This window comes from Populus alba, chromosome 2 (genome assembly GCF_005239225.2).
Source record: "Populus alba chromosome 2, ASM523922v2, whole genome shotgun sequence".
In the NCBI taxonomy this organism is placed as follows: Eukaryota; Viridiplantae; Streptophyta; class Magnoliopsida; order Malpighiales; family Salicaceae; genus Populus; species Populus alba.
Genome location: NC_133285.1, coordinates 17,675,252 through 17,688,137, shown reverse-complemented (window position 1 = coordinate 17,688,137; position 12,886 = coordinate 17,675,252). Strand labels below are relative to the sequence as shown.

Genomic DNA, 12,886 nt, shown 5'->3' with positions numbered 1-12,886 from the left:
TTCTATTTAATTATTAGATTTTCATGACACGTATCTCGGGTTTAATGGGTTAACCTAGTTAATTCTGAGTAAACTTGTCAATTTTTTTTTCTATTTAGTTATCAAACTTTCATAACATAGATTCCAGGTTTGACGGGTTAACCTAGTTTGAAAGGTTAACCCAGTTAATTCAAATTTTTTCTTTATTTTTCTTCATTAGTTTTTTTCTTCCTATTGGTTTTTTTTTCTTTGATTTTTTTAATTAATCTATTTAATTATCACACTTTTATGACATGACCTTATAACTAGACCTACATCCAATGCTCTTGGGTCCGGTGTTGCAGCCAGACTCACTTAAACTTAAGTCATGTAAATTTAATAATATTATTAATATTATAAATATTATTCTTGGGTCAAGTATTGCAGTCAAACTCAAAAATCTTGGGTATAACTTTACAAAAAAACCTAACACTTTTAATTTTTTTTTTTTTTATGTTAAAAATAATTAACCCGCTGCATCGTGGGTCATGTAACTAGTATATATTAAAACCCGTGGGATGTTCATTTTATATTTGTTATTGTGTAAAAATTTTGTGTTTTTTTTTTAGTTTGGTCTTCAAAGTTTGTTTTTAGACATTCAGATATTATTTAAGGAGCAATTAATTTTAAATTTTTATGAAATGGTGGGATTAGAAGAGGGGAGACTAAAATAAAAAACATGATAAACATGGATGGCGTATTATAAGTTTCGAAGAGGTTTTTTCTAGTTTATCTATGGTTTTGTTTTTATATTTTATATAAATACACTATGTTTTTCAAAATAAAAAATATTTATTTTCAGATGATATTTTTAATATGTGTAGCTTTACATATTTTTTTTTTATTCAATCAATAATGTTTTATTTTTTAAAATTAAATATTTTGATCTATATATGTCTATTTGTTTTTTAAGTTTTGTTTTTAAGTGTTATTAATGATTATTTATTTATTTATTAACATACATAAATTTTTAGTTTATTTGATTACATGAATGCATAAACTTTTTAATTTATTACATTTTTTAAATTATAAAATTGCATTAAAAAAATTTATATATATATATATATATATGAACCGCACTGTAGCGCAACTGTTGTTGCTAATCTCCTCGAGATCGTTTGAAAACACGATCTAACGTGTGTTTTTAAAAAATTCAATTTTTTTTGGCTAAAAATTAATTGTTTTTTTTATGTTTTCGGATCGTTTTGTTATGCTGATTTCAAAAATAATTTAAAAATATATAAAAAAAATATTTTAATATATTTTTAAATAAAAAAATTTTTAAATCATAATCTCAACTACAGATTCAAATATACCCAAGAGTCGATGCTAGATTTGTTTTTTAACCCATGCATTTCTCATATAGCGCGAGAATCTCTTACCCTGCTGGGCCTGAGCCCTCATTTCATGTCTTTCTTTGAAGCCACTCCGTATCATAATTGAGAGCTCGTCGGGGGACCCCTAAAACCATAAACAAGAGGGCTAAAAACCGTAGATAAGCTATTCCCTGGATGTAGTTTTACTTGTTCATCTATTGTTTCCTCCCCGAAGAAAAGAGGGGCCATGGGATTTGAAAAGGAAGAACACTGCCTCTGCGCTCTTGGCGTCCTCAATAATCATCTGCAATGCAAAAACGTTGTCTGGGCCTCTTGGCAGGAAAATTAAAATGTCTTGAGTTCATAAATATAACCTCTGCTACTTTTGTTTTGTCAAACAAAAGATGGTGAAGTTGCACGCCAGTTTAGCGCTGCAGAGTAGGAGGAAAGAAAGAACCTTCTGTTCACCATTAACAGTATATAGCTCAATATTTCCTAGTCAAAGCATGGAAGAAATGGTGTGACACCTTAGGAGCAAACCATGTAGTTCATAGTGATCTAATGCTAAGAGAAGCCAAAACAGCAAATCTTATTGGTGTTTTCATGGTATATAATACTTCCAACGCAGGATATCATGGACAATTTACTTGAAATGAAAATGTTGTGTGTAGAATACAATCTACGAACGACACAAATTGTATTTGATTAAATACCATTGTGCTTAACTGATGGAGGCCAAGATAATCTTCTATGGCTCATGTCATCGACTTGATGAACATCTCCCACTTCACTACTTCCATCATCTGCTTCTTGCCGCTCAAGCTCTTGTCTCCTTGCAGTTTTGATTGCCAAGTCATCAAAGCTTGGTTCATTTCTCCAGGGAGGAGTCGCAAAGTCAGAATCCCCAAAGACTCTCTGTGAAGAATCTTTACCTAAATGGCCAACTCTCAAATCTTGAAGGGTAGCAAATGATTCTCTCATGGCAGACATGGCTTCAAAGAATCTGGTACAGGACGCTAAAGCAACAGGAATAGGACGTAACATTTCCTGCATGATTTTTTTTAAGAAAAGAAGAATATCAGATTATAATGCAAGACCTTCCCCTAACTCTAACATAGTTTTTGACATCTTGTTGGGGAATGCTCATCACTGGTGCAAATGCTTAAAAAAAAATTGCAGACCATGCTAAAATAGTCTTAGGTTCTGATAATTCATGACACCTACGATTCATAGGTAACAGCAACGAGATCTTATCCAAAATTACTTAAGTATCAATAATAACATTTAAGAGAAATATAGATTAATTCCAAACAAGATTTGACTGAAGAGCATTGATGTTTCCAGAAAGCTCAACAAGATTAAACACATTTGACCTTCCAGTTATTCATTAAAATAAATGGCTATTGCTTTGTTGGAAAAGTTTACATTCTTACAGATAGACTTTGCCTTCAAAAGCCAATCACAAAGCAAATTCCATCCGCAATAAATAAACAAATGCAATAGTACCATATCAATGTGGTTCCTATGAAACTCGCACATAGCAATATGATGGTTATATTTATTTATTGCTAAAAATATTGTTGATTTTTTTGATAGTTAAAAAATTATGAATTCCAACAGAAGAACGAATACCACAACAGGACCACAGAGTGGCACAAAAATGTCCAAAAAGCATAAACATCAACAAGTAAAGATGTTACTATGCCCAGTGTTTGTATTAACGTACCCCCCACACTGAAGGAGATTCCTTAAAGTTCTGACTCCATTGGAAATCTGCAGCTGAAGCTGTCAAAGCACCATAATCACTAGCAGCCTTCATCAGCAATTCTGAAAATTGTTTCTACACCATCCAAGCAATAGAAGATAATCATAATAAATTTTTAAAAAATAAAAAAATTTAAGGAACTTAACTAACCACTAAATAGCCCTGGTGATGCAAAAGTTAAAATTTAACTCAAGTTTCAGCATCTGTAGCATTATAAAACCTTTATATTTTTTCAATATCAGCAGTTTATTCAATTCAAGGTTCACGATTTAATTATTAAAAGGACCAATTGATATAGTACTTGCAAACTCAAAACTTCAAAATACACACACACATTTATAGTTCATTCACAAACTCCAATATCATCAATTTTCTTTTACCCATGAGAGCTTCATGCAGATAGCTAGGATACTCTATTTTGCTCAGGAAAATCGTGGTGCTGCAACATCATTGCTAGAGTTGAAAGAAACCAGCATGCTCTCTCCATCCTTTGTTCATCCCCCAATTCCTGTTCAGTAACCATTTATCTGTTGAAACAGAGGAAAGGTGCCACAACAATCCATCGGGCACTAAATGTCGAAGTCACAGAGGTCCACTTGAGCAATCTATCCAATTTTCTGCATTGATCCACTATTTTATAATTCCATTCTCTCGAGATCATTCCTCACTTTATGAACAGAGTTTAATTAAAAAAAAAAACCCACTTTACTCAATCTCTAACTCTATGCACTTTGAGGTCAGTTTTAAGGACTGTTTCACCTAGGACTGAGCACAACAGGATCGCGACTTGATATATGAAGAAGAGTTCTCGTCATCTCATGTCATGTAGCCTGATGGACAAGAAATGCATGTAGCTGATTTCTGTTCATCTTTTAACTAGTCAGAAACCACACCCAATCTGATATTTTAATCTTTGAATCCAAATTTAAGTTGATGATATTCTGTCACAACTACATAGTAAGAATTCAATACAGAAATTCACAATTCATCAAATCAAGATAGAGTAGCCATGTAGGAGGATTATATAGAAGCCTAAAACCTTCAACTCATGTTTGTAAGGCTGATATGAAATGCAGCCATCATTCAGATGCACTATGCGTAGAAGTAATAATTTCCAACGTCTCCATTGAACTATTGTTCTTAACTATCTCGGCTGGATCATGGACCCATGACTATTAATTAGGAACAACTTTAACTTCTACCTTTTGATAGAGAGATCATAGACTTCAAAAAAAATTCCAGTCCTCACTGAGGGGCCAAAATCATCCCCATGATCCAATTTTGAGTTGATGAAAGCAAAACCCAATGCCCACCATGATGACAACAAATCAATATTGTGTGAACACAGCTGCAGACTTGGTTTTTGGTTGTAATAGTTCCTAATGGCTATTTGACAAGAAAGACTTTGCTGAAGGTGATGATTTTGATTTAACAAGAATATCAAATGTGCTGCTCTTATAGCACTTGATGGAAGTGACCATTCACACCCAGTGAACAACTAGTCTCTGGAAAAAAAAATTAAATAAAATAAAAACAATTTATGATCTACAGTGTCACAAAAGCAAACTGTCATTGGATGACCAACCTGATATTCTGCTTCAACTGGTATGCAATCCAGTGAATATGGTTGTTGAAGACGAGCTATAATTCGATCCTGCCAATATTTGCAAAAGACAAACATAAACATAAGATTATTGCTACAAATAAAGTCATTAAAAAAAATAATGGATGAAGAAGAAACCCCATGCAAGTTTAGAAAGGAGTTTCACAAAAGGATAGAACCTAATATTACAAGGAAAATTTAGCCCTGTACTTCGAGGGGGATGTAAAAGTAATCCCACCTAAACCAGCACACCCAGACGCTAAACATAGTACTGGAAACAAAAGAAAATCTACAGGATGGATGTCATAAGTAAGTTAGGTTCGGAAACTTTGTCTGTTAAATCTATGTGCATATAGGCTCAGTTTGTCGGTTGGAATTTTGAAATTGTTTGTACACAGTTCCTTTCACCCATGAGGGCCATAACAGAACAATTATGTGAAACCATAAGTGAATATTATGACCATGCTATAAGTTTTAACTTAAGAAATCCATACAATTAGTAAATCATGTTGAAAATAAAATCCATCAGAGGTGGAGAAGATTCTCCATGTCAACAAGAACAAGCAAAAAAAATCACATCACTTAACATGCATATGGCATCATGGAATGCATCTGGGCTAAAGCGTAAAAGCATCAATATCAGCAACACGCTCAATTAAAACCTAGCTTGATTACCTTATTCTGAATGACATCCTTGAGTATGGTAGTAATCCTTGACAATGTGTCAATCTTCTTTTCCATTTCACTAACATGTGTCAAATGCGCCACGTTTTTATCATCCTACAAAGTTAGATCAATTAAACTTCGTACTGTAAACATATGTGAGACAAAATGAATGAGGATACTTCACCTTGCGACCCTGAAGTTCTACTTGTAGATCAGCTATTTTTCTTTGTACTGCAGTTAGTTCCCTCAAAACTCTAATTAAGTCATCACCCTTTTCACCACTAGCAGTGGATAAGTTCTGAAGTTCTTCCTACACAGGATGAGCCCAAGAATGATGTGAAATCTCAAGATTCTATGATTAAAATCCATACAATTTTTGGGTTTTGACGGAAACAACCAACAACCTGGAAACTTTATCTATCAACCCCAGATTGGACAATGTATGATCACCAAATGAAAAATGCGGGTCGGGTTAAAAAGAGTACCTAGAAAAACAAGAGTAATCGGAAGCTGACCTGAGAAGGGGGAGGTGCGACTGAAAATCCGAGATCGGCAGCGATGGAGAGAGCATCGGCCATGCCACCGATGCGTCTGATGGGCTTTTTACCTACCCAGGTGGTGTCGCAGCCCATAGACATGATATTTAATTTGATTTGACTAACCAGACGATAAGCTTCCCCGAAAGCGGAAGCGATCGCTGCTTTGTGATCCGCACACACAATGTCGTGGATGGAAGGACGGCAGTTTGAATTTTCAAGTAAAGTTTCCGCTAACGAAAAGGTTGACAAATTTTTGGATAAAATGAATTTCAACTGTCAACCCCACTGAACTGAGCAAATCATTGTGTTAGGAACCCCTCCATAAAATTGAAGATTTAATCAGAATTAATCCTCAATTCCTATCCAATTCGTGCAAAACATGTGTGTGTGTGTGTGTACAATAATATTTTTTTTCGTGGAAAATAAGCTGAATTTCTTAAGAAAAAATACAAGAATAGATATTGCTAGTATATTGTTGGTCAGAAAAAAAAAATATTCAGAAAAAATTTCTAAGTATTGTTAATATTGTTTTTAAAAAAAATAACTATAAATTTAAAATCAGATATGTATTAAATAATTTTTTTATTTAATATTAATTAAAAAAAATTAAATCAATTTAAATTATTCCAGATTTATAAGTGAAAGTTACAAGGAAAGCTAAAAGCTTGAATTAATTTAGTGTTGTAGGACAAAATTAATAAGAAAAACTAATTTTTTTAAAAAAAAAAACAATTGAACTTAAATTAACCAACCAAACTCTCAATACAAGTTATGCATATTATTGGATTCAATAAAAAAAAAATATTTAATAGATTTATATGCCAATAATGCACATGTGATTTTTTTGTATGAAATATTTTTTAAAAAGGAAAAAAAAAAACATGCCAGGCACATGAGACTGGGATAATAAAAGCAAATTGTTAATAATAAAGGGAGAAATTGTATTTAAAAAAAATAAGTTAAATAAAAAAAATCATTGATAACAAATGATGAAATTGTATTTTTTTTTTTAAATTGAGGGACAAAAAAAACATTAAATAAAAAAAATATAGAAGTTATAGCTTAACTCGTCAAACTTACGATTCAGGGTGGCTATAATATTTGGGCTATGGGGTTTAAACCCATTTAAAGCCTAGAACACCTAAAAATCAATCCTAAAATATGTAAAAACAAATTTAGCAACACAATAAACCCAAAAAAAGCTCAAATCACAAAATCAAATCGAATAAATTTTCTCACCCTCAGCTTAGATATGTTTTTTTAAGAAATATCGAGAGTCAAAACAATTACTATAAGACTCCCCATGGAACCTATTGACATAAATTTAAACTATTTTGGTTGTCAAAACATGTGTAAATAATAATTTTTCCTCTCTACACTAGAATTATTTAATACTCTCTCTATCCTTTCACAAAAATGAAATAAAAAATGAGCTTTGGTATCAATATTAAATTTCTGAAAACTAAAAGGATAGATTACCTATAAATAAAAAAAAGGGGGAATCAAAATAAATTTTTTTATATAAAATTTAAAATCACCACGTATTTTACTTGTCACTTTAACTTTGGTCCTTTGACTTTAAATATAGCCTTTCTTTTCAAAACCTAATATGTAATTTGATACTAATTTAGGTTTAAAATAGCTCAATTGTGCAAAAAATAATATTTGAGAATCAAATTGATTTTTTTAAAAAATTAACTATTATAATCTACAATGATTTATGAGAATGCACTGTAAAAACTAATGTTTTGTATGGTGTTCCAGTTAAATTCCATATGACTTAGTGTTTTGTATAGTGTTACAGTTTGTAACATTCGACTTTAGATTTAGATGAATAATCTACTCAAATTATGTTGAGGGTAGGATTTCATATTAATTTTTATTATAAGAGAAGAAAACATCAATATTATAGAAGTGTATTTTAGTATCATGAATATATTTAAATTGAGAAACAAAAAATATAATGTCTATGCTTAATAAAATGAGTTGATAAATCAAAAGGAAGTTGTTAAAATTAATTGAAAATTAAAACAAGAATCTAGTCTTTCTTGTTAAGAATAAAAGATAAACTCATATGCAAATTATTTATTATGACCATCTTTTTATTTTTATACCTTTTCTTTTATTTATCTTAGAAGTTAATTTTGGTTGATAAGTATATATGATTTTTTATTTTTATAAATGCATAATGCAAATATAATTTATCTATCTAAAATATAAGATGATAAAATTTAAATTTAAATTTAAATTATAATAATCACTTTGAAATATTATGAAATTATAGAAACAAATCAAAAGAGTAATTATTATTTTTTTAAAAAAATTAAGCTAAACAATTAAAATCCAAGAGAGGTATTAATTAAAATTAAAATTTCAATTAATAAATAAATAAAAACTAAAAAAAGTCAAGCCCGTGTATTTGTTTAAGTTTTTTTAAGAGCGAACCATGCGTTGTTTGCTCTTGTTTTTTTTTTATTATTATTATTATTTATTATTCTAAAGAACAACATGTTGGCCATCTTGGTAGACTGTCATCCACTTTAGCATTTTAAGATCAACTTTGGTGATAAAAAAATAATAATTACAATATGAGTTTAGAAACTCTAAAAATCTATTTTTAAAACTTATTTTCACCAAAAGAAAATACTTTCAAAATATCTTAAAAACAAGAGTTATAAAACCTTGATTGGTCTAGTAGGTCGATCTGGGATCCAACTAACCTGGTATTTAAATTAGTCTAGGTTGAAGAAAAATGGTTGAAGAAATTGACTTAGCTTGACCTTGTCAAGAAATCAAGTTGACTCACGACCCGATAAAAAAAGCTAATTAAGTTTTTTCTTTTTTGAAAAAAATGGTTCTAAATGATGTTGTTTTCATCTTTTTTGTTTTAATTTTTAAAAATAGGTTAGTCCTTTCACCCTAACCTAAACCTTGCCCCATATCAACTTTTGCATAAGTTTTTAAAACTTTCTTAAAAATCACAATAAAAACCTTCTTAATTTTAAAACTCCCTTCAAAACCCCCAAAACAAATCAAGTCAAAAAAAGATTCATGGTCTTAAACTACTTTTTATATCATGTTAAAAAGGCAAAATCATATCAATTGAACTCCCTTTTATAAGATAAACTTAGTGATAATAAAATCGGTTTTTTATGGCTAGAATGTAGCCAATCAAATGTTTTTTTTTTTTTTTTTTTTGTATTTTTTACAACAATTTTCTCTCTTTTCCTTTAACATGTAAAGACTAAAACATTAAAAAAAAATCTTAGACCAAAATGTAAAAACTCAAAACAACAAGTGTCATATTTGAAATTTGAGGAATGAAATCAAAGTTTCCTGCATCTTTTGAAATTATAACTCTATCTTTTCTTTTCTTTTTTATTTTTAAAAAAATAGCCCAAATTTTAATTTTATAAAACCAAACTTTAATTTAATATTTCATGTCACATCGGATATACAAGATCATGTAAATAAAAATGTATCCTGACATTTAAAATCCTCAACTACCCAAACAATTACAAACACGAACACTAGTTGCTACTTTACCGCGTACAAGTTAAAACCTACCAATTACAACTTATTGAATTTCTTTCTACTATTATTACCTACAATATTAGTATTAATTAATCACTTTACTTGAAAAATAATTTAATAATCCATTGACCAAAGTTTATTGTAAATTGACTAACATAACTGTTATGAGCTGTTTATAATTAATTTTTTATTGTGATTAAACTCAATTATAATATTTAATTTGAATTCAATTTATAAAATAAATTAAATTCTCATGTTTATAATAGACACACATATATTATATCACTTAATTCAATTATTTTTGTTTTCTATATTACTCTCATTATTATTATTTTTTTCTTATTCCAATTCTCCTCTACATTTTCTTAAACCTGTCAATTTCCAGCTATTTTACAAAATGACTGAGGTCGCATAGTTCACATTTACTGGGCTTTACAATTATTTTTAAAAAAAAAAAAAAAAACTAAACAAGCATCGGGTGTTTTTCAGAAAATGTTTGAGAAATACTGTGGATTATATTGACCATTCTGTTTTTCACTATACTTAACAATTGCCTTAACAATGGGGATAAAATTATTTTTTTAGAAGATTCAAATATTATTTGTCAATTAGTTGATGACAATTTAGTTGTTCATTATTCTCTATGTACAATAAAAATACTTTATTATTCTTAAAAGTTAAAAAAATAATTGGTTTTTTGTCCTAGGATTTTTTTTGTCTTTTCCCATTTATTTGCACGGTAAAATAACATTAATACCCTTAAAGAATAAAAATATTGACATTGCAAAGAGGGGTTTTATTGTCTTTATATATTTTTTTTACAGTAAAATAATATATTTAACTTTTGATTTAAAAATAATCTAAGGTTGGCTTAAGAGGGTGTTTTCATCTCTACAAAATGTTTTTTTTTTAATATCCATATGCCCTTGGGGTCTATTTATTAATTTGCATTATTAAGATATTAATAAATCAATAAAAAGACTGACGTGTGCAACACATATATCAACGCATCACTGTCTCCCATGCTATTCTAGAAGCATGTGGGGAGTATTTTGATTGCCAAAAGCTTTCGATCGCATCTCATTCGACGCGTAAAATAGCAGCACATCTATTTAAGTGATGTGTCTAGTCAAGGTGTCGGCGATTCAACAACAATAAAATTTTTTCCTCCTCTCCTTCTTTCTCTCTCCTAAGGCTCTGATATTCACGTTCAACCTTTAAAATTCAGTTGTATTTACTAATTTGTATTTATTTTGAATTTGACCTTTATTTTTATAATTTTTATTTGTTTTGATTTTAATGCTTCTTGAAGTTTATTTTTTTTTTTATAATTTCATCCCTTAATATTTAATTTCATTTAATTTTTGTATCCAATATAGTTTTTATTCTTTTGATTGCTATTTTTTTATCCTTTGTATTTTTTTTTTTTTTGTCCTTTAGAATTTTATTTCATTTTTTTCTTCTAATTTTGATCCTCATTTTTTATTCCCCCCCTTTTTTTTTATCATGTTCTTCATTTATTTTGTTTTTCAATATAATCTCTAATTAGTTTCTTTTAATTATTTTTTGTGCAAGATTTAGTCCTCATTATTTTAATTTTATTTTTTTTAAAAAAATTATGATTGAGAATTTTGCTTTGTAATTTTTTTTGTGTTTGCCTTTTACAATATATTCTTAGTCTCATGACCCAGTTTGCCAGCTTCAATGATTAACCTGATTTAAATTTGATATTTTTTAAAATTGTTTTTTTTTTCATTTTCATTATTTAACATGGACTTATTAGGTCTTGAGCTTAATGATTTGTTCTGGTTTTTTTTTTATTTATTTATTTTTTATGAAGGTATCCTTATCTCATATATCAAGTTACAAGTTAGTTGAGTTAACTTGAATTGACACGATTTTTTTTAATTCATTTTTGCCTTTAAATTATCGACTTTTGAGTGTTGTGATTTTTTTCCATTTTTCTTAATGTGTGGTTATCTCAAGTGCGAAGTGGTCAAGTTAACACGTGTTAACTCAATATCTTTCATCATTTTTTATTTAACATGAAGTTTTTTTTTTCCAGGTCCATTTTTTAAAAAATTAGTTTTTAAATTCCAATCTCATATTGCATTTGATGGGTTTGTAAAGTTAACCCGACTTGTTTCAGGTCTTTTTCTTCAACCTATCTTTTTTTTAAATTGATTTTTTTTACTTTTATCTTTTGACATTTAGTTATTGGAGCTTGAGTTTTGTGAATTTTTTTTATATATTTTTTTGTATGGTTATCTTGATCTCAAGTCATGTATTGGTTAAGTTAACCTAGATTCATTTTATCATTATTTAGATATTTTTATTTATTTTATAAAAAATTTAATCTGGCTCGCGACGTAGTGCGGGTCACCACTTTAGTACACATATTTAAACAAAACGATGTTTTCATGTAGAAATAATATAATTGTATATTTTGCTAGTTTTTTTTTTATTGTAGCAGGGACAAAATTATAATTTTTTTTTTTTTAGAAAACAAATTTTTCTTATATTTATTTTTCTCTTTATACTTGACAATTTTATTATTTTACACTTGGCCTATTTATCACTAATTTATTTCTTATCTTTATTAATTTGTAATATTATTTTAGTTTTTCCTCCTTTTCTTCTTTACATTTCTTTTTGGAAAAAATACTAATTTTTATTTTTTATACTTTGAATATTTATCACTCTATAGTTGGCTTATTTACATCATTCTTTTTGTTCTTATCTTTATTTATCTTTACACTTTTTTTTGAAAAATTATTATATAATGACTAAGAAAATGATGTTTTACTGTTGTGATAGGCAACATCATTCTATTCTTATGCTACGCTAAAAATTACTTTGAGATTTTATATGTTTTTATTAACGCATATGAATTTTACTATATTTTATTATATGTAAACATTTATTTTATTTTTTGGTTTCACGATTATATTTGTTACTTGATGTCAAAAACACGATAACACCACTTACATATTAATTCTTTTATGTTAGAAAAAAATTACCTGACCTGCAACGAGGCGAGTTAAATAAACATATTAATACTTTGTTTTTTTTTTTTTGTATTTATTGACAAAAATAATTCTCCATATATTAATTAAATGCATGCATGGCTTTTTTGATATATAATTAATTTTTTTAAAATAACACATTTAGAAAGCTATGCTTGCAATACACAAACATATTTTGTTTATAAATCACTTCTTCAGTACTAATACTATAAATTTGTTTTAGAATTTAGTTGGAGTGTATTTTTAAAGTACTTATTATTTTAAAATGTATTAAAATAATTTTTTATTTTTTAAAAATTATTTTGATACTAGCACATCAAAAATAATTTAAAAATACTAAAAAAATATTAATTTAAAATAAAAAAATAAAAATTTTCAAAAACATTTTTAAAACACAAAAAATAACCATAACCTATAAA

At 28.3% G+C, this 12,886-nt stretch overlaps 1 protein-coding gene across 1 annotated transcript; it reads right to left on the bottom strand.

The window, feature by feature from the left end:
* Positions 1-1,905: 1,905 nt before the first annotated feature.
* LOC118031980 (AUGMIN subunit 2) lies at positions 1,906-6,245 on the bottom strand. Its single transcript, XM_035036539.2, has 6 exons — positions 5,884-6,245; positions 5,553-5,678; positions 5,378-5,482; positions 4,685-4,753; positions 3,061-3,174; positions 1,906-2,381 (listed from the first exon to the last, which is right to left on the bottom strand). The coding sequence occupies exons 1-6, from the start codon at positions 6,004-6,006 to the stop codon at positions 2,040-2,042; spliced, it is 879 nt and encodes a 292-aa protein (XP_034892430.1). The 5' UTR covers positions 6,007-6,245; the 3' UTR covers positions 1,906-2,039.
* Between the last annotated feature and the right edge of the window lie 6,641 nt (positions 6,246-12,886).

Coding starts and splice junctions, on each gene's coding strand:
- LOC118031980 (XM_035036539.2), bottom strand. CDS start 6,006: ATGTCTATGGGCTGCGACACCACCTGGGTAGGTAAAAAGCCCATCAGA. Junction 5,679..5,883: donor TCGCACCTCCCCCTTCTCAG/GTCAGCTTCCGA, acceptor CATCCTGTGTAG/GAAGAACTTCAGAACTTATC. Junction 4,754..5,377: donor AGGATGTCATTCAGAATAAG/GTAATCAAGCTA, acceptor AAATATTGGCAG/GATCGAATTATAGCTCGTCT.